The sequence below is a fragment of the Ailuropoda melanoleuca genome, chromosome 5 (genome assembly GCF_002007445.2).
Source record: "Ailuropoda melanoleuca isolate Jingjing chromosome 5, ASM200744v2, whole genome shotgun sequence".
NCBI lineage: Eukaryota > Metazoa > Chordata > Mammalia > Carnivora > Ursidae > Ailuropoda > Ailuropoda melanoleuca.
Window position 1 is genome coordinate 32199838 of NC_048222.1, and position 21870 is coordinate 32221707.

The window sequence follows — 21870 nt, forward strand, 5'->3', positions numbered from 1 at the left end:
TTCCGGTACTGGCCTGATAGTGGGAACCTACTGAGGGCCTGCAGCCATGCCCCTTGGGACTCAAGGTCCTAGTCGTCCCTCATTAGGACCCAGTGTCCATTGGCCAGATTGTTAGTCCTAGGTTTTGACAGCAGCCAGCAGCCCTGATGTGCCTGTAGTTAGCCACGGACACTAGTTTCTGTTGCCACACTAATACTGTTTTCTTAAAGCGGCAAACCAGGACTATCAGTCACTGTAGGAATCCAGATGGACACAATTAGCAGCAGCAGCTCTTTGTTGGGAAAAGCTGGTTCCGGAAGTGAGGAAGGAGGAGCTGGGGCCTACTGGGTACCCTTCTGGCTGCCAGAGAGAAGACCCTTACCCGGAGTCAAAGGATGCTCCCCCTCCCCCCCCGACCCTTAAGAACCAACCCTCTAAATCACGGTTGCCGGGGCTGGGGTGGTGATCTCTTGGTCCTGCTCCACCGGGGTACAGCCCTCTGACCTCCTTTCTCTTCCTTCTCCCCAGCATCTGCTACTATGGCAGGCTCTTCTGGGAGTGGGGGGATGGCATCCGTGTGCATGACTCCCAGAAGCCCCAGGACCCAGACAAGCTGTCCAAGGAAGATGTCCTCTCGTTCATCCAGACACACAGCGCCTGAGGGCGTGGGAATGCCCACCCCTGCCGAATGACCTGTCGTTCTCTGAGTCAGGGCGCTCTGCCTGGGGCTTACAGGACTGGTTTTTTTTCCCCTTCAAGGAGAGGGACTGGGGAGCACAGTCACTGCAGCCTGGTCATTAAGGGGTGGGTGGTCTCCTCTCCATTCTCCCTGAAGAACTCAGTCAGGGGCCTTCAGAGGACTCTCACGTTCCTTCTGGGACACCTCTTGAACTTCCCTCCCCGGAGACCTGCCTGCCAGGGCTCAGCCTGAGGCTGCTGCTCCCACAGTGGGTTTGAGGTCCAGGCGCAGGGAGCGTGCGGCCGGTGGAGGACTTGCCAGAGAACAGCAGGGCCTTGGCTCTGCCATTCTCTCTTGTATCCTGTAGACTCACTTTTCTGAGTTCCATGCACTGCCCTGAGGGCGGCCATGCTCCTGCTCTGCCCAGCTTTTTATTGGGCCAACCCTAAGTGGGTGTAGGCCAGGGGCAGCTGCTCTACAAATCGAGGGTTTGCTTCTTTGAACTTGCTCTGTTTTGATGCCAAGTTGGAGAAGATTTTGTCTCCTCCCCTGACCCCTGACCTGGTCTTCCCTGGAGTTCTTCTCAGCCGGACCTCTGACAGCCCGCAGGCCGGGAAGGGAGGCATGTGGGCCACACATCCCTGACGCTGTGTCTCGACACAGGTAGTGTCTTGGCAGGGGGTGTGACTGCCTCCTGGGGTTGTGGAGCCTTCCTGGGCCCCATCCATCCCCTTTTGATCTGAACCTGGGCAGCTCTAGAGGAGGAAGCAGCCTTGCAGACCTGCCTTTTTCTATGCCCCAGAGTAGTGGCCCCCTGGCAACATGGGGTATCTCTGTGGTTGGGTCACACCTGGCCCTTTGGCAATCATGGCACCCCCATTTGCCACAGCCACCTTGCGAACCCCTCCCTTCGTTTTTCTTGCCCAATAGGAAGTACAGTCACTTTTGTTTGTCCTTTTGTGGTCACTCCATTTCCTCTGTCGTGGCAGAGGGGGAAGAGGGGAAGCTGGGCAGTAGCTTTGGGTGGGGGAGGGCACCTGTGGTTGTTTTTAATGGGAAATACCTCTCAGAGATGCTCCTATGGGCTCCCTAGGGCCCCATCCCAGTGCCAGGCTGGTTTCCATGGAGATAGGGCACTGAGACTCCTGTGAGGTCAGAACTGTACCTGGGGGGAGGGTCTCCAGCCAGCATCCAGCCCCTCCCTCCCCCTAGGTTGGCGGCAGCACCGCTGAGAAAGCTGTATTTCCACCCAGTTCTGGGTATATCAGTGTGTCTTGCAGAATCTTGGATCATTAAAGATAAACATATTTTTAATGCCTGTGTGGCTCTGTGCTGGGGCTATTGGCTGTTTGTCCTTGGTGCTGTGTGGTCTGGGATTGGCTTGGATGAAACTGCTTGGGCTGGAGAAGGGGGGAAGCTCTGCTTAGGAAGAGGGAGAAAAGCAGATTGGTTTACTCAGAGCCTGTGTAAGTTCCTGGGCCCCACAGGCCCTGCTCCTTGCTTCTGGAGAGGGGCCCAGGAAGAGCCCAAGAAATTATGCAGCTCCTGTTGGAAGCAGGGACTGGAGAATGAATGAACCTACAGCCCAGCGGGACAGTGAGGCACCTTCCCCCCTTCACATAAATCTCACAGCTCACTCCCTGGTGGCACTGTGACAATCCAGAATCAGTCTGTGTGACTAAAATAACAGAGGTGTCAGACCAATTAGTGTCACTAGACTGGAGGAAGAGAGGGAGGGAGAGATGGTTTCACTGACCCCTGGCCAGCCTCCCCTCTGTTATGGGCCTACACTGGGAGGGGGGAGAGTGCTGCACTTGGGGTGAGGCATGCAGGTGCCAATGGCACCCCCCCTCTCGGCTCAGGGCTGCGGTTTCTCCACCAGCTCCACAGCTCTGGTGCTGGCCTCCCACAGCCTGCCTCTGCTTGGCTCCTTCCTTCACCCGGGCCCTGAGGGTCCTTCCTTGATGTCTCATGGCCTTAGCTCTTGGGGCAGCTCCTTTCCTTGTTTTCACTTTCTTAATTGGTGTAGTCTCCACGCCAAGCCCTAATGTGCTCTACCTTGCTCCGGCCTCTCACTCCTGACCCTCCCGGTCCGGGGGCTGGGAGCAGAGTTGAGGGTGGGGGTACGTGTTTGCTGCTCCTGGCCCCTGCTCCAGTCGGCCCTGCCCCTACTGCTTCTCCCAGGAGCCCTGCCTGATTTACTGGCTACTGTCACCATAAGTCTGTCCGGTCATTACCAAGGCTTTTGCTGCCCACTTCCTCTGCCAGGCCTCACCAGCCCTGTTTGCCTCTTGAAGATGGATTAACTCCGTGCTCCCGTGGGACCTCCACATGACCACTTCAAGTCCCCAGTCACCCTCTGTGCACAGGCTGCATTTTTTCTGCCATAATTACAGGCAGTGGCACTGACTAGAGGGCAAGACAGCATGTCTGTGGGGGCAGTGGATGGTTGGCGTCATGCCTAGGCCCTGGAAATGGCTCCCAGAATAGTTTTGGCTTTAAAAATGCTTTCCGTTGTCTTACTCCCCACTTAAGCTGGGGACTCACCTTCGCAGTGCCCCTTCCCCCCTTCCTGAATTCTAAGCCAAGCACTTCCCCTTGAACATCTTTTCTTCCTTCACTCCTGAGTGCCACCCCCACTAGCCTTCAGCTACAGTCAGTCCATGACATTTACTCAGCAGACGGGAGCAGCCTGGCTGTTCTTTATTGCCTTTCCCTTGGGCTGAGGGAGGAACCAGCACACAGTCCTTCTGGAGACCCAGGCCCCACAGCAGGACCAGGAGGTGAGACGGGCTGGGCCCACAGGATGCCCTGCTCCAGTGTCTGGGTTGGGGAGAAAGGCTCCTGTACCTTGGTTGTCTTGAGGCTTGAAGGGCCTGCTTGGTAGTGACCAGGGGCCAAGGGGAAGCCTGTGCTGACCGTGGAGGCATCTCAGGCTCACAGGGTCCAGTAGGTGTAGACGAGGGTCAGGAGGATGAAGATGGCCACAGAGAGCAGCATGTTCCTCCGGTTCTCTTGCCGAAGCAGCTTCAGCTCCTTCTCTAGGAGAAAACAGGGTGGTGAACAGGTGGGCCCCTCTGCCACCCTCCTCTGCCTCTGCGTCTCTGGCAAATGGGTGTACACGCTGCTGAGAGCAGAGGTGTTCCCGCCCAGCTTCTCTACTTCTCCACAAAAATGACTGTCCTCCTTGATCTGCCCAGATTCTCACCACCTTTTGGCTACAGATCCTGGCCCAAAGGAATCCCAACACCCAATGCTGCTCAGCCATTTTTCTTCAAATGCAGTGGAAGTTGAGGATGGAGTGTGTGAGGGGGTCATCAAAAAGGCCACACCTGATAGCCATGCTAGGTGTTGGCATGGCATCACCAGGTGAGTCCTCTGGCCTGTCGCTGCCAGTGGGAGGTGGGGGTGGGGTGCTTCGTGGGACTCATCCTTTCAGGGGGTCTCATCTGGCCGACTAGAAACTCAGGGCGGCTGGGACTTTTGGGGCCTGATACTGGAGTAGGGACAGGGTGGGGCCACACCATCACGGTGCTTCCAGCCCTGCCCCCTGCTGGACGCCCAGCTAAGCTGGAACCAGGGATGCTAGGGGAAGGCAGGGTGTGCCCACAGGGTGGTTGGGCTTGCCTCTAGAGGAAGCCAGTCCTGTTCTATGACCACAGGGCATCCATTCATCTTGAGTGACGTGCAGGTGGGCGGTACTGTGCTACCTCTCAGGTAAACTGAGGGCTGATGCTGCGATGGTAAAAATTACTAGGCTTGAGGCAGAATGGCTATCCCTCCCCTACTGTGTGAAGGAGGGGGTAGGTAGCTCTGGGCAGGCCAGACTGAGACTGGGGCCCAGGTACGGGTGTGTGTGTACATGTGCTGTGCTTACAGTGTTGACTCAAACTGGTCCCTTTGGGAGATTCCCTGTCACCTGGACTGTTCTGGGGCTGATTCTTGGCAGATCTGGTCTCTCAGGGGGAAAACAAAACCGAGAAGTCTGAGGAACCTCTGCAGACCATCTTCCTCTCAGGCTGGCTGGGGCAGGGTTGGGGTAGGTGTGGTCCTAGCTGCCCTCCTCTGCACCCTCCTGGCTCTACCTGGCTCTGCTCCCAGTGCCCAGAAGGTGGCAGCATTGCTCCACCCACAGAAGCCCTTCCTTCACCTCTAGGGTTTTCCTGGGATGGAGTGTGAGGTGGGAGGGGAGAGGGGGGTAGGGGAGGACAGATCTCCCAAGTCTGGGTGGATGTGAGAGTCTCTTCTGGACCTGACCATAACCATTCCCCTTCATCCCACAGAGGAAGAACAGACCCATAGGCCTCTCCATCTCCCCTGGAACAAAGGAACAAACCGGCTCTCCTTCCAGGCTGCCAGGCTTACAGTGGGTTCCTATGGCCTCAGCAGAGAGGGGTGGGGGTGCGGGGCGGTCGCAGGGTGGTGGTGGTGGGGGGCTCCCTCCCAAAGAACCTTCTTGATCCTTATGACCTGATGGGCTCCCTGGGCTATCTGTCCCCTCCTGACCCTGGGACTGGAGGATGGGGCTGGTAAAGGGAACTTTCTTACCATAGTGGGAGGCTTTGTTCATCAGGCTGTTTTTCTCCTTCTCCAGAGACTTCCTGTGAGGGGAGAAGGAGTTTTATGGCTCAAGCCCTTTTCTTCCCATCTGAGGGGCAGCTGACATACCGGGGCAGGATGGACGAGGGGAACAGGGGCCCACATCTCCACTGGCAAGGGGTAGGGTGAATGGAAGCTCAGGGCCAGGGCCCCAGGATAAATATGAGGGGTCGGGAGAAGGCAGGAGTCTGGGACAGACACATTACCTGGCCTCTGGGCTCAGCTCCACCCCATAGAGCCTGGAGTTGACAGCCTCCAGGTCTCTCCGACACCGCAACAGCTTCTCCTCCAGCCCATCGATCTGAAACACACGGCACACCCGACAGATAGAGATGGGGGGCAGAGCCTTAAAACTTTCAAAACAGTTGGGATCCTGGGATGGGGAGGAAGGAGCCTCTAGGAGTCTTCTTGGATAGCGCCCTGCCTCCCCTGGCCCTGGCCCCCCAGCCACTTGATTTGCTGTCCTCTGCCTCCACACAGTGTGGCCTGAGCCCCACCAGAAACAGCTCTGGGTGTGGTGAGGTTCTCGCAGCGGCCCCGCCTCTCTGGACCAAGCCTGGGATGGGGGCAGAGGGCAGCAGTCCCTCAGTCAGCTCTGTGTCCCCAGCACACGTCCTGGCTGCGCCCACAGCGGGAGCCAGCAGAGCTCGGGAATGCGGCAGGCGCCTGCTGCACAGGCCTAGCCTAGAATGCAGTGAGGTGCCGCCTTTCCCTAGAGCTCCACACACGTGAGGGACGGGGGATTAGACATCTCGGGGACAAAAAGCAGGGGTGTTTTTTGCATTGACACACTTTTTAAGGTAGTCTTAAGTTGTTAATATCTATTCTCCCATGAGAATCAATAAAAAAAAATCACTGAGTATTAAAAAAAAACAACCCACACAGCTCAAAAACTTGTTTCTTTCTGACTTGGTTCTTGTGCAAAAACATTGCCTATCATCAAGGCAGCCATAACTTGTAAGGCAAAATAGCTAAGCTCCTCAAAGGCTGGCTGCCAAAGGTATCAGTTTTCCCATTTGTTTTGATTATAATTTCAGAGCTGTGTTCTTGGACAAATAATATGAGCTGTAGGAAAATGTTCTGTAAAATACTGGACTGGATGGTCCAAGCCTGGTTCCTGATCATACATGTGGCTTTGAAAGTTCATCTGTGTCCGTCTGTCCCCAGGTGTCTGTCTCATCAGCCACCTCTCTGGGCCCAGGTCTGTTCCAGCACCTCTGCCCTGCTGGCGGGAGCCCAGATTTCAGTGGGCGGGAAGGTTCAGAGGGCCTGTGTCCCTCATGGCAGCTGACAGAATAGTGCCTCAGGTCCCCAGGACGCTCGATTTTCCATCCGACTTCACTCACTCTTACCACATCCCTGGGAGGAATTGCAAGTACGACCTCTATTTCACAAATGGGAGACTGGGATCCCCAAAGGGAATGACTTTTCTGAGACAAACTGGAGCACCCCTCTCCTTACTGGTCTCAGCCAGTTCTGTATCTAGTCGCTTCTAGAAAGGCCCCTGTGGAGATGGTAATCAGTGATTCCAAGTGTGGATCCCAGAGTCCCAGGCAGGTGTTTTGGGGTCCGTGTCAGGAGAGATGCACTTGAAGCCTTCTGCCCCTCTCCTCAGCACCTACCCCAGCCATTTCTGGGTCGGCCACTTTGCCTTGTCCCAATGCCTGCCCCAAATGACACACCATCTAGTCCCTTCCCAACAGCCTCAGCTTGCTGCCAGCTCCAGCTCCAGAAGCAGAGCCCTGTGGGGGGGAGCAACCGAAGAGCCCCGAGGTAACTGCCCGGTTAATTGTATCATTTCTCTGCTAATTGGCACCAAAGTAGGGCTGTCCTGGGGAACAGCCTCAGCAAGGAGCTGGGGCCTGCGCCTGGGGAGGCCAGAGGCCATCCGGGAACCTGTACTGCAGGGAAATAAGCACCAGGCAGCCAGGCTCAGGGAATCGTGACGGCCTGATGTGATGGTCCGTGGGGCTAGATGAGAAGAGCAGGCACTTCAGGCCACCACGTGGCCCACTCGTCACAGCAGCACCCTCAGCCCAGACCCTGGGGACCCTGAGGCTTGCTGCTGCCGTCATGTAGAAACCACAGGCAGGGCACCAAATTCCACACTAGGTCCCAAAGCTTAATTTTTGAAGCACTACCCCCTCCACAAGGCCTTCTCTGCTGCCCTTGGCTGGAGAAGTACCACATCCTCCCCTTGGCAAACGAATTAGGCCTTCTCTCTTAAGGCTGACAGCACACCAGGTCATCACAGCTATGAGCATCGAACGTCACCTTCCTAGACTGGGAACCCCTAGGGCCTATGGTGTAAACTCACAGCCCAGGGATCAAGTGTCACCCAGACTGGCCCATTCCGTTTGTGTATGTGACGGCCTGGCTCCTAAGGATGCCCGACTGTGTAGCTCCTATCCTAGAATGGTGGCCATCGGTCTCTCCTTTGTGGTCACCAGAAGGCCTGGCCTGCTGCAGTCTTTGTAGCCATGGAGGAATGACTCCGGTTGGACGTGGATGGGGCCGAGGAGCTAGGGACAGATCTAGACCTCACGTAACAACTAGAGGCTGAAACCCTCCCCTAGTGCCCACAGAAGCTCAAAGAAGCCAGGAGAAGCAACTACACTTGCACACAGATTATGTACTTTGCTGCTAACCCAGTGCAACTCTTTAGTCCTGGGATAGATTGCTTCCTGCCATCCCTTGGGCCAAGTCCTAGTTCGCATGTCATTCTGGGGAGAAACAGCTTGGGGATTTCCGTCCCTAAACACCTCTGGAAGGCTACCAGGTGCCCAAACAAGTGGTAATTGGGCCAGAACACGGCTGGGAACTCATGCTAAGCAAAATCTTTAAACTGAGATTGGCAAACCACAAGTGGCCAAGCCATTCTGCCGTCGTGCTCTGGGCAGGGCCTGTGGAGCTGGCAGTCGGAGGCCTTTATCTGAACAAGCCCAATTTATCTGCAGTTCCACTGAATATCCCCACTTTCATTTACCACTTTTTAATGAGGCTTAAACGGACGAACACAAATCAAGGTTTTAGGGACTCAAGTTCTAACCTCCCTCTATGAATATTTATGTCCTGCTGACAGCTCTCTCTGATTCCCTTCTAAATAGCAAGTTCCCCTTTTTTATAACCCAGCTGTTTGATGTGGGCTGAGTGAGGGGAGGCTGAGGCTGTCAGGAAGCTCTTCAGTAGGCCACAAACCCGTCCTCAGAAGGTGACCCCGTTGGCAGTCAAACACCCTTGAGCATTTGCTGAAGCAGAAGCCGGCTCTCGAGCAGCTATAAGAAGGGGTGCAAAGATTCAGAGGGACCTGGCTGCAAGAAGGCAGGAGGGAAGTCAGGATGCATCTTTTAGTTGTGGCTGGGGTCAGGAGTGGTGCCTACAGAGTGGGGTGGACTCAAGATGGGCCAGAAACGGGGGAGAGGACCCAGAAAGTGGATCTTAAAGGCAGCCCCTCCTTGGGTGTTCAGTCAACTTTCGATGGCATGCGTGTGAATTACACGCTGCAGATTTCCCAGTGCAACTCTAAAGTCCTTGGGTAGCTTTCTCTTGCTGCCAGGCTAAAGGCAACAGAGCACAATACAGCCAGGACAGGAGAGAGGGCACAGGGTTAGGACCAGAACAAGAAGACAAATGCCAGGAAGATTCTAAACACATAGGGTGAGAGCTGGGCAAGCAGCTGGGAGCCCAAGTACCCAGAAGCCTGAAACTGTGGGTCCTGAGAAGTGTGGTAGTGAGGAGTACGGGCTGTAATCGGGTGCCTCAGCTTGCTGCTCACCTGCCCTCTGAAGGACTTCCTCAATTCTGTGTCTCATTTTATTCCTGTGTAAAACAAAGTTCATGTTTCATATTTCAAAACGTCGTGAGGATGTTATGAGGCCATACGTGTAAGGTGCTTAAACAGTGCCGAACACACACACATTAAGAGTTAAATAAGTGTGTGCTGTCATTATTAGCAGAGAATGGTTTCCACTTGATATTTGGGGAACAGAGAAAGAAAAGTGAGTTAATATGAGATTAGAGTAAGAGAAAGAGACAGAAGTGGGGGTGTGTGATGGAGAGGAATCTCCACCCATCACTGGCTGGCAGCAATGGCAAGGGGAGGCCGTCTAGCTGGGATATGGCCATCCTCTGAGTCTGCAGAGGAGGGGTTCAGCAGTGACGGGGCGGCTGCAGGGTAGCCTATCAGAACAGCACTGCCTCTAAAGCCTAGCCCATCCAGCTGGCTCAGAACACAGCATGCTGGGAACCTCATGTTCCTGCCTGGGGAGGAAGCTGGGCTGGGCTCTGGAGCCGGCCCCAACCTGCTGAGGGTTGGCCCTGTGGCACCCGGGGATGAGGCCCAGAGCAGTGTCTAAGGGCACACAGACTCAGGTGTGGTCTGGGTGTGGATCAGCATCTGAGGAGACATGGAACGGCAGGCGGGGACTGGCAGTTGGAGACCATGTTTACCCACACCATGGCCCGGCATCCAGCTAAGCTGGGAGCAGAAATGCGAAGCCCAAGGACTAAAGCAGAAAGAGGCCCCGTCAAAGAGACTGGACCAACTCTAGTAGGAAGAGAAGGTTACACTCTGGAGGCCACAGAGGTTCCGAGGACTCCTGCCCAACTGGCTGGATACAGGGTTAACCGGCAGGAAGAGTGTGGCCGGGCCAAGAGTGGCTCAGGTACTGAGACTTGCGTGGAGCTAGAGGGGGCAGCACTGCTGGTTGTGACTGTCACAGGCAAAGTGGTAAAAGCCGAGGTGGGGACTGAGATGAGGCACTCATTCAGGCACAGTGTGGGAACGAGAGTGGATACCCCCTCTGTAAAATTACATTAAAAAATATCCATGCATTGCATTTATATTCAGAAGACCAAGTGTCCATTTTTATCCAGGGACAAAGAACACTGTGTCTCTTTGACGTAATGGTGAGGTGAAGCACGGCTGCAAAGGGACACTAGAAGTCAGAAAGGTGGTGGTATGAGCTTTCTACCAGTTAGCAAACTGCCTTCTGGCACTTCACACAGAGTTGAGGACTTGGTAGGTGTGAAAACCCGTGTGCTGCGCGGTTCAGGGGACCGAGAGGTAGGTGGTGAGTGTGCAGGGTGTCCTGGTAGAACAGTTGGTCCTTCACCCTGAGACCAGACCATGGGGACTGCTGGTCTGAGCCCAGAAAGGAAGATGCAGAGCGGGAGGGAAAAGGTATGTAAGGTAGGCAGTGGGAAGGAGTTGAAGGTCCCAGAGGAGGCCCTAGAACCGGAATCCATAAGTCTGTGCTTGAGAGGCCCAAAAGCGATTCTACCACAGACAGGATGAGAACCTCTGCCTTTCTGACCCAAGCGCAGACTGGGGAATCAGAGCCTGGAGCCTGGTGGGCCGCTTAGAGAGTGGGTAGAAACACAGGCTGGGGCAGGGGCGTATCCTGCATAAGAATGAAGATCTGAAGTCAGGCGGCAGGCAGTGGAGGTCAGCAGAGGCCCCGCCCCAGCTGAGTGGGGCCGCTGGTCCTTTGGCAGGTGCTGAGGGAAGCGAGGGTGGCTTCTTTGCAGTCACCAGGGGCAGAGACTCGCGCTGCAGCCTTCCTCAAGCGCCCTTCGGATGCCGCGCCTGCCGTCCAGGAGCCCTGAGCCAGCTAGGCAAAATCCCCTCTGCCACCTGACTTGGGGAATAACACCTTATTCTCAGAGCTTTAGGGAAGTCTCCCTGGGGTCCTATAACGCCATAAAACCACTGTATTAAGAGAAACTGTAAAATTCGTCTGAAATCCCCAGGAGGCATCTTTTCAGAAGTGTGGAGCCTCCTGGAATCAAAACCCCGAGTGAGGCCTCTTTGGGGACAGAGAACCTGAGTGCCAGCTCACGCACACTGGTCAGGTCAGGCCCCACGGGGGCGCAGGGGGGCCGCTCTGGGTCTGGCGGCTGCCGGGCCCCCGTACACAGCTCACATTCTGCTGACAGGCACGCACAGGCTGCCGCTCCCCTGTTGCAGGTGCTCCTCCTGAGGGTGGCTGAATGGTGCTCCCGTGAGCATCCTGATGGCCTGGGAGGTGGCTCCCCACCCACCCCAAGCTGCTGTCTATGGCCAGGCTTTCTTCTGGGAAAGAGCAGAAAGCACCCTCAGGACTTAGAGCTCTGGGTTACGCAGGCCACTCTGCTTTCTGGTTTAGGTAGTTATTTCTTGTTTTCTCAGCCTTGCTCTCAAGAGCTTCTGGCCAGTGACTGCCAGAAGTTGCTGGAACAGGTTAACCTCAGGAGTCAGGCAGTGGTCAAGGGGCATATCCTACAGCTGCCCAGCCAGGTACTTGCTAATAAAGAGCATGGTGTGGGGGTATCTAGATGGCACAGCACAAGTCAAAGCAGCTTCCAGAAGCCAAAAGTCCACGCAAAACTAAACCATTCTACCAGCAGCAGCGAGCACTTCTATAGCACGAGCTATATGCCAGGCACTGTTCTCAGCACTTCACCCACAGAATGCTCGCAATAACCCTATGAGGGGTAGGATACCATCAGTCAGCAGTCCCCCCCACCTGCTGGGAACACGCTCCAGGACCCCGGTGGATGCCTGAAACCACGCATAGTACTGAATCCTGTATACATATGATGTTTTTTCCTATATGTACACACCTATGATAAAGTTTAATTTATGTATGAGGCACAGTAAGAGATTAACAACAATAGCTAATAAAACAATTATGATGGAAGGCCATATATAAAAATTATGTGAATGTAGTCTCGCTCTCAGAATATCTTACTGTACTGTAGTCACCCTTCCTGTGCTGATGTGAGGTGAAAAATGCCGACGTGATGAGGTGATACGAGGTGAGTGACGGAGGCACTGTGACACAGCGTTAGGCTGCCATCCACCTTTTGACAGTATGTCAGAAGGGGGATCATCTGCTTCCAGGCCGAGTTGACTGCAGGTAACTGAAACCTCGGAAGGTAAAACCATAGATAAGGGGGAACTCCCGTATTCACCTTTTGATGGTGAGGAAGCTTGGGCCGTGGGGATGAAGTCATTTGTCCAGGGTCACTGGGCCAGTACCGGGGGGGGGGGGGCTGGGCAGTCCGAGTCTGTGCTGTTAGCTGCCACCCCACATACCGGCCCTAAGCCTCAGCTCCCGGGAGTAAGCCCCACTCCCTGTAGCCCGGGCTAGGCAGTTTGCGGCAGCTTCGTGTAGGCTACCGACGTCTGCGTCAACTCTGCAAGGAAGGGACTATTTCCGTTTTAGAGAAGAGCGAACTCCCAGTGTAGAGGTTTCAAGCAAGGTCATTAATTGGGAAGTGGCAGAATTGAGGGTCTGAATCTGAGGTTTTTCTGCTTCAGAGCTTATGTTCTTTTCAACACTTCAAGCTCTTTCTCCAAAATCCCTCATGAAAACATTCATGACAAAGAAGGGTTCTGTGGAACAAAGTCATTCCACATCCTAGTCGAAGCCAATCTAAGCTTGTTGATCTGCTTTCAACAGATTCTCTACTCTGAATAATCTTGTACAAGGGCTTTGCCTGGTCTCTGTCCACGTAACAGATACTCTCTGTGAGGGAAGAACTTGACTGAAATCTGCGTGGAGACAGTGAGACGGGAGCAGAGCGCCTGTCCTCATGTTGAAGGCAATTACCCATCCCCCCAACTTCCGGCTTCTCAAACATCCCTGGCACCCTCCCCCAGATTGCCTAAACCACCACAGCACCCTCCCCAATTCACACAAAACAGCCTCAGTTTTGAGACGGAGAAAGGTGAGCTAGGTAGGCCTGATAAGCCCTTCTTTCCCCAGTGGGTAGCCAGGCCTTTCTTTTCACGTGCCAGTTCACAGCCCTGAGAGTGGTGCCAGCTGTTTTATCTCCAGCCCAGCAGCCTGGGAACTGGATTTCTGGAAATCCACTCATTTTCACACGTCAGGGAGGCCCCAGGACATTTATTATAATCGGTAAAGAGGCCAGAACACCTGCCCAGATGGTCTGTGGCAAGAGCGCTGGGGTTTTCCATCTGAGGCCATTGGGCCACACGGCCAAGTCACATGAGGGTCATGGGCCTCGATTTTCCAGGTGACCAGCCTCAAACCCCAAAGGGCCGATTGCCCTGACACTGCTGAAGGGATGTTTTTCTATGGAGGCGGCTCAGGGCTCTGTGGGGACAGAAGACAAAAACCTCCATCCATGTCTCCCCAAATCATAAGAAGTCTCTCTCCCAGGCTGAGCAGATGAAGACCGTAAACCTTCCCAGTTTTCAATCAACGAACAATTTTCAGGACAAGCAGAGAGCCAAAGGGCTTGTCGTTTCTCTGGAGACTCACCGGCCCCCTCCGCCACCCCAGGTCAGGCACACGAGGGGCCCTGCTGAAACACCTGCAAGCTCTGAGACCTTGTGCCGTGCTGAGCAGCTCTACAAGGAGAGCCACGTCAGTCCTTGCCTGAAGCCTTCAGCTGTCCCTGGGCCAGAAAGCTGTGTGGGGTTTGTTTTCTCCTCTTTCCCCCAATATATATTTTTTGATAAATTAGGAAAAGCTGCTTCATCGCTGAAAGGCTCAAAGCACTGTTCAAGAACTGGCATCCACCCCGTGCCTTATGAATTCATTAATTAAGATGCTGGCAAACAGCCACTCCACACACGCTGACATCCAGCCGCGTTAGGTAATGAGGTTTTAGTCTCCTGACCCCCGTCAGGTGGAATGGAGCCAGACACAGGCTGCCGAGAGAAATCACCTGCCCGACGGCAACCTGTCGCTCGCGCCTGCAGCAGGTGACGCTCATTTAATGGTCAGCGGCCCTTCTCCCAGCCCCTGGACGGCTGGCTCCCTGGCAAGGTGGTGTCCAAGTGCCTGCCCCACGGTGGCCTCCCAACCTCTGGCCAGTGAACCACTCCACGCGGCCCAGACGGCAGGGCCAAGGGTCCAAGTGCTTCCTCCAGCCACTCAAGCCAATTCAGTAAATATTTATTGATGGTCCACTAAGCTGTTTCTGCACCTTGTCTCAGAAAATTGGTAGATGCCCACACCCCCAGCCTTGCGCACAGCCTGTTTCAGAACTGTGACTGTCTACACCTTTGTGGTGGAGGACGTAACGAAGAGGACGTAACCACCGGCTGACCTGAGCGCGGGACCAGGGCAATCGGAGGCTCCTCATCCCTCCTCTGACCTTGGAATGTACATTCTGCCCACTGTTCCCGCACTGGGAGGTGTTCCAAGGACATAGCCTTGAGAGACCATGTGTTGTGGAGACCATCTGGACAGTATACGTGACGGAACCCAGTTAAGGCCTCTAAACAAACTTGGAAGATTTGGCGGGCGGGTGTGGAGATCTCCTCCTCTTATTCACTGCCCGAGACAAGCCTCACCTCTAAGCTCTCTTGTTAAACCTGCCACCTACCAGCCTGGAGTGGCCTGCCTCTTTCTTGGGTCTCTCTCTGTCCTCCATGGAAAGGGGTCAGTTTGCAAACCAACAGCTTGGTGCTTCTGCCTCTCTATGCCCGCAGAGAGCTTACAGCAGTGGCTTACACTGAACAAATAATTACAATGTCAAGGTTCTTTCCTCCTGTGCTCATTCTGCCTAGGTAATTTTCTCCCGTCAATATACCACCTCTTTTTCTGTTAAGGATTCTGGTGAATTTAGATGACTCCCATTTACTTTTCTTTCCTATAGCAGATACTACTCGTTGGCCAACAACACTGCTTCCCACCCCCCCTTGCTTTGCCCACTCCACTACAGAGGTTAGAAAAGTTCAAGAGATGCTTTCCCATGCTCATTGCAGCCAGGGATGGTCATGATCCAGTTCTGGCCAATGACATGTTCCAGAAGTCCGCTGGAAAACTCCTGGGACAGCTTATGCTTTGCTGATAAAAGGGACAGTATTGTGGGGTGCCTGGGTGGCTCAGTCAGTTAAGCATCTGCTTTAGGATCCTGGGATCGAGCCCCGCATCGGGCTTTCTGCTCAGCAGCCAGTCTGATTCTCTATCTCCCTCTGCAATCTCTCTCAAATATTTTTAATATAAAATTTTTTAAAAAAAGGACAGTGTTGTAGTTCCTTTATCCTTCTTCCTAACTTAAAGTTGGATATGATGACTGGAGCTGTGGCAGCTCTCTTGTGAATATGAGGAAACAGCTAAGAGAATGCAGAAATACCAGCCTTGACTTAGCTGAGCTTTTGAACCAATGCCAGTAGCCATTTACCTCCAAATTTGTTATGGGGAAGAAACTATATTCCTATTTACTTAGGTCAGTTTTCTGTACCTTGTAGCCAAAGTTTCCATCTGATAGATTTTTGTACTAGGGACCAAATCTAACCCACTTATCCCCCTTAAGATGTTGGCTAAAACACCACACATCTGTTAAGATCCACTGGCTGTTGAAACATCTAAAGACACCAAGCTGAATGATCTAGCTGTGAAAGAAAAGTACAATGACCGAGTAACATCTCATTACTATCAGAGGTTACAAAAACAGAAACAGGATTTACATCAGCCAAAATCCTACCAGATTAGACTGAAATGCAGCCTTTCCATCCTTCCACACATTAAAATCAGTAGCAAACCGGTGCTTTCTCATCTGAATGCTCTCTCGTTATTCAGAATTAACTCTCAGAAGGTAAACTCATAGCCAGTCTTTTCCAACTCTGAGATCTTACAGGGTGGCAAATGAGTTGGATAAAAAGACCTTGAGAGGAGACGTGAGTGGAGGCTGCTAGGGGTTGCCTTGGTTGTCCTGGGAGGTAAATGCCCGGTACAGCTGGCCCAAGCCAGCCCTAGGGGTGAGTGCTGCCTGCTTGGTAATTGCTTCATTACAAGTGGAGACTGTTTGCAGATGCTGAGATCACTCACTTGTGGGGGTTTTATTGCACTCGTCAGATTAACAAACATTTTGATTAAATCACCACTTCATTGGCTCTGAGCACACGACTTTTAATAAGAGGACAATATCCACCGCCCCTGAGCATCAGTGCACATTCAATACTCAGATCTGCTGGGAGCAACGGGCGAACAGGTGGGGAGACAGCCAGATGCCAAGCTTTTCCTAAGGTGCACAGTTATAGATCTCAAATCTTAGAATATCCAAGCAAAAAGTAACCTTAGAGACCAAGATCACAAATGTAAATATCTACATTGGTATTGACAGAATTAAAAAAAAAATGAGCCAATGTGACTGGTAAAGACACTAGGAGAGCATATGCCCACCAAATTTAAAACATTTTAGAAACCTGTGTCAGCCAAACAAAAGACGTCTGTGATCTGTATTCGGATCACAGTCAATGAACTTAGAACCCCTGGTGAAATTCACGGTCTTCATATTACAGGAAAGGAAACTAAATCTGAACAAGAGGGCTGGACTTAGCCATGATGGAAAACTGCAGAACTATAAAGGCTACTACCAAGGGCACTGTTTGTTGATTATCTCCACCCCAAGCCAGGCGTGTGCTAGGTATTTCACACACATGGTCTCTTCAAAACCACACTTGAGTCTGGGAAAGCATCTCTTGAGCATTTCTAACCTCTGCAGTGGAAGTGGGCAAAGGAAGAGGGGCTGGAGACCCACTGGCTCCTATTTCACACATATGGTATCCTCAAAGCCACACCTGAGGTTACAAATCAAAACCATAATGAGATACCACCTCAAACTCGTCAGAATGGCTAAAATTAACAACTCAGGAAACAACAGGTCCTGGCAAGGATGTGGAGAAAGGGGAACCCTCTCACACTGTTGGTGGGAATGCAAACTGGTGCAGCCACTCTGGAAAACAGTATGGAGGTTCCTCAAAAAGTTAAAAATAGAGCTACCCTACGACCCAGCAATTGCATCACTAGGTATTTACCCAAAGGATACAAACATTGTGATCCAAACAGGCACCTGCACCCCAATGTTTATCGCAGCAATGTCCACAATAGCCAAACTATGGAAGGAGCCCAGATGTCTATCAACAGATGAATGGATAAAGAAGATATGGTGTGTGTGTATGTACGTACACAAAGACACACACACACACACACACATATACACACAGAATATTACTCAGCCATCAAAAAGAATGAAATCTTGCCATTTGCAATGACATGGATGGAACTAGAGGGTACAATGCTAAGTGAAATAATTCAGAGAAAGACAAATACCCTATGATTTCATTCATATGTGGAATTTAAGAAATAGATGAACATAGGGGAAGGGAAGGAAAAATTAGATAAAAACAGGGAGGCAAACCATAAGAGATGCTGAACTATAGGAAACAAACTGAGGGTTGCTGGAGGGGAGGTGGGTGGGGGATGGGGTAACTGGGTGATGGGCATTAAGGAGAGCACTTGATGTAATGAGCACTGGGTGTTATATGGAACCGATGAATTACTAAATGCTACCCCTGAAACAGTATATGTGAACTAAGTTGAATTTAAATAAAGAATTTAAAAAAATTAAATTAAAAAACCCCACCACACTTGAGGTAAATTGCAATCTGCAGTAGAGACTGCACACTGTCCACTAAACATGGTAGGTCCTTCTTCCACAGTGATCGAGCTGTAGCTGGGCACGTGGCCTCCTAGCCAATGAATGCATTTCCCAGCAGCTCCTTGCAGTTGGGTGATGTCTCGAGTCATAGCTCACATCTTCGCCAACGGAAGGTGGGCACTCTAGGGCTTATGACTTTTTTTTTAAGATTTATTTATTTGAAGAGAGAGAGTGTGTGTGCACGTGCAAGTGAGCATGTGAGTGGGGGGAGGGGCAGAGGGAGAGAGAGAATCTCAAGCAGACTCTCCACTGAGCTAGGAGCCCAAGACAGGCTCGATCCCACAACCCATGAGATCATGAACTGAGCCGAAATCACAAGTCGGGCACTTAACCAACTGAGCCACCCAGGCACCCCTGGGCCCACGACTCTTAAGACAGTGATGCTTATGCTTCTTCCACTCTCTCTTTCCCTGCCAGTGGACATGTCAATGGAATGTGACTTAGTTCCATTCATGAGGTGACATTAAGGCACTGAGGGATGGCAGTGTCACAAGATGAGGGGAATATGGCAGAACCACTCTAGACCAGGGATTGGCAAGCTGTGGCCTTGGGGCCAAATACAGTCCATTCCCCCCCCTTTTTTTTTTGTAAATAAAGTTTTATTGGAACACAGCTACACCCACTAATTCACATATTGTCTATGGCTACTTTTGTGCTAAGATAGCCTATCTAAGCATAGCTGATGCTCATTTACGGTAGTTATGTTCTGTAAAGTTGCTGCCAGCAATGAATTAGCAAATACTGAACCAAGTTAGATTCCTACGAGCCTCTGGTCCCAACAGTTTTATCAAGTGATTAATACAAAACCTTGTTTTTTGTGTGTTTCTGTTCAGAGACCTTATTTAATATATATTATTGATTCATTAACAGTGAACTCACAGCCAACAGCACTATAACTCAACTCTGAACAAAGCCTATCTAACACCTATTTTCTCTGTAAGGCAAATGCAGCCTTCTTGCACTTCAGGAAAACTAGACAGCACTTCAGCACGACACTTGAGGGCCATTTTAAGCAACAAAATCACCAACAAAAAGCACACAGACACGAAAAACATGGCACTAAACAGACCACAAAAAGGACACCTGTTTACAGTATAAGCTGAAATAAGACGGCAGAGCGTTACCTTGTTCGACCTTAGCTGCACCTCAGGGGACAGATTTTTCACTGGTTTTTGAATCACTGCAAAAGCAATGCAAGTACTGATTTGGGGGATTACAAGTACATTTTAGCAGGAAGGCAAATTTACAAATACGGAATCGGTGAATAATTAGGCTCAACTGTAGTTACAACACAGACCATATGGCCCACAAAGCCTAGAAATGTACTATCTGGCCATTTATAGACAACATCTGTCAATCCCTGCTCTACCCTATTAGAAAAAAATAAACTTTCTGAAGACACTGAATTTTAGGGTTTTTCTGTTACAGCAGCTATTGTGTCCTAATCAGATTATAAGGTCTATGCTTTTTCCACCATATAGTGCCACCTCATTTTACCATACTCTCTTTTAGAGGGAGGTTCATATTTCCACCAACGTTTTTTTTTTCCTACCAGGTAGGCCAATTATTTCTCAAGGGGTGGTAGTAAAACTTCCTGCATCAGCATGGGTGTGTGCAGCTGTTAAAAATGCAGATTCCTGGGGGAGCTTGGCTGGCTCAGTCCGTAGAGCACGGGACTCTCAATCTCAGGTTTGTGAGTTCAAGCCCCATGTTAGGCATGGAGCCTACTTTTTAAAAAAATGCAGATTCCTCATTGAAAACGTACACCCAAGCCTTACTGAATTACTCAGGGTGGGAGACAATTCAACTCTCCATTTTTAACAAGCTCTGCAAATTATTCTTTTTTTTTTAAAAAGATTTTATTTATTTATTCAACAGAGAGAGACAGCCAGCGAGAGAGGGAACACAAGCAGGGGGAATGGGAGAGGAAGAAGCAGGCTCATAGCAGAGGAGCGATGTGGGGCTTCGATCCCATGACGCCGGGATCACGCCCTGAGCCGAAGGCAGACGCTTAACCGCTGTGCCACCCAGGCGCCCCTCTGCAAATTATTCTTAATGCATTCTAAAGTTTGAGAACTACCAAACTGGCAGTAAGCTCACGAAGACTACTATCCTGTGTCTCTCTGGTAACTCCTGGGACACAGAATAAGATGCACTAGAGCGCAAATTACCTGCTGCGTCTCAGCTCCTTCATTGCTTCAGCCTGGGCTCTGCCTGAAACCTCAGTTTCCCCATCGGTTTAAAACTCTCAGAGGCTCGTAGTGAGGACTGGCTTAGAATGCAAATGATGTAGCAAGCAGCAGTTGCTCAATATGCCTCAATTTTCTTTCCTTTCCATATGCAGTACATTATTTTTAAGCTCTTTGGGAACGTCTTCATTCCAGAATTCTCTACAAATTCCCACAGATTCCCAAAGTAATTTTCAGGCTACGAGCTTCAGTACCCCAGAGGAAAAAATTTCCCATCTCAGGAGATGTTTAAGTCACTTAGTAACATTCTAAACAGTATGGGCTCTGTCATTTTGGGGGGGGGCTCATTCACAGGTATCTATTCTTTTGGGGTGCCCCTCCCCTCCGAGATCCCGCCCCTTTCGCGTCCTCTTCACTTACACATCTCCCCTCAGGGCCTCCTAATTTCCGCGTCCCGCCCTCTTCGGGGCTTCCCCTTCACCTCCACGTCTCGTCCCCTGTGGAGGTCCCCTCACCGCTGGTGCCCCCTCGGGCTCTCCAAACTCCATCTCCCCCATCCCGCCCCTCATCTTCGGGTACCCCATCGGACGCTCTCACGCCCCTCGCGTCCCTCTCCCAAACTCTTGTCGCTTTCACTTCCTCCCCTCAGCCCCTCCTCCAACCTGCAGCCGGACCGACCCACTGTACCCCGCCGCGGGGAGAAGGCAGCTAACGACACGGCCCACCCCGCACTTGTCCCCTCACCTCTAGAGCGACGCCCAGATTCTCCCGCTTCTTTTTGGTCATGTTACTTGCCGGGATCCCCCAGTCATTATTGGGCGCACCCACTGGTGGCATCACGCATGCGCCAGCGCTCGTACTTCCCTCGCATTGGCCCTAGAAGCGGTGGGAGGCGGGGCTATTGGAGGTCACCACCTCGTTGAGGGGCGTGGCCATCTTGACGCGGCCATGTTTATGAGGGGCAACCTCTAGTTTGGAGGTCTCAGGCGAGGGTGGGCAGAGGATGGGTAGATTGGCCCGGGAGGAACAATCGCCCACCCTCCAGAGATGGTGCTCCTTTTCTTCCTAGTTCAAAACCGTTTTACATCACTGAGGCATTTTTCACCCCATCTTATCCTTCTGTACCCTTCATCCTTTTAGTGACCACCCGACTTATTTTGAGGCCATGCCCCATCCCTTGTTCAAATTCTGTCCAACGTTCAAGGCCCATCCTGAAGCACTGCTCCTACAGGAAGCCCCGCCTTGAGCCCTTTGGCACCGTGGGCTCTGATAATGACCTGTTGGTATTCCTTTTTTTTTTGTCATGTGTTTTTACTCATTTTTATTGTTTTACTGTAAGAACCATCTACGGGGGCCCCTGGCTGGCTCAGTAGGTGAAGCATGTGATTCTTGATCTTGGGGGCGTGAGTTCAAGCCCCACCCCGGGTGTAGACATTGCTAAAAAAAAAAGAAAAAAAACCCCAGAAACCTGCCTCCAAACATCACAGAAAACTTATAAATGAAAAGCAACACCATTTATCCTACCACTCTTAACACAGCTCCTATCTTTGTTCCTGTGTATTCCCTTCTAGGCTTGGTGTCAGATATAGTATTTTACACTTTTGTAATCCTATTATATAGTACACTGTAGACCTATGTCTTTAGAGATTTTTTTGTTTTGTTTTGTTTTGTTTCATTTCGTTTTTAAGATTTTATTTATTTGAGAGAGAGAGCACAAGCTGGAGGAGGGAGAAGCAAACTCCCTGCTGAGCAAGGAGCCCGATGTGGGGCTCAATCCCAGGACTCTGGGATCATGACCTGAGCCAAAGACAGATGCTTAACCGCCCAGGCGCCCCCTTTAGAGATGTTTAAATTGTGACCCCCTATGATACAAAATACTATGGGTATTTTAGCCCAGTTATCCATATAACTGAAACTGATTTCCTGATAAACACTTTTACCACCTGTGATGTACTCTATTTT

The 21870-nt window shown here is 51.6% G+C and overlaps 2 protein-coding genes across 5 annotated transcripts in view; one reads left to right on the plus strand and one right to left on the minus strand.

The window, feature by feature from the left end:
• The window catches only part of CMTR1 (cap methyltransferase 1), a 52455-nt gene extending 46305 nt beyond the window's left edge, over window positions 1–6150 (plus strand). Inside the window, exons 24-27 of one of the 4 annotated variants that reach the window (XR_002143865.2) lie at window positions 3859–4027; window positions 4608–4697; window positions 4942–5024; window positions 5253–6150. Coding sequence is in view for 1 of the 4 variants with exons in the window: in XM_002925082.4 (XP_002925128.1) it covers window positions 508–640 (133 nt within the window). In the remaining 3 variants the exon portion in view is untranslated. Of the gene's footprint in view, window positions 1–507; window positions 1973–3858; window positions 4028–4607; window positions 4698–4941; window positions 5025–5252 lie in introns of those variants that run through there. The other 3 variants (XR_002143866.2, XR_859076.3, XM_002925082.4) reach the window with 3 other exon arrangements.
• On the minus strand, window positions 3328–20755 carry CCDC167 (coiled-coil domain containing 167). Its single transcript, XM_002925081.4, has 4 exons — window positions 20653–20755; window positions 5464–5558; window positions 5207–5259; window positions 3328–3699 (listed from the first exon to the last, which is right to left on the minus strand). The coding sequence occupies exons 1-4, from the start codon at window positions 20743–20745 to the stop codon at window positions 3596–3598; spliced, it is 345 nt and encodes a 114-aa protein (XP_002925127.2). The 5' UTR covers window positions 20746–20755; the 3' UTR covers window positions 3328–3595.
• Between the last annotated feature and the right edge of the window lie 1115 nt (window positions 20756–21870).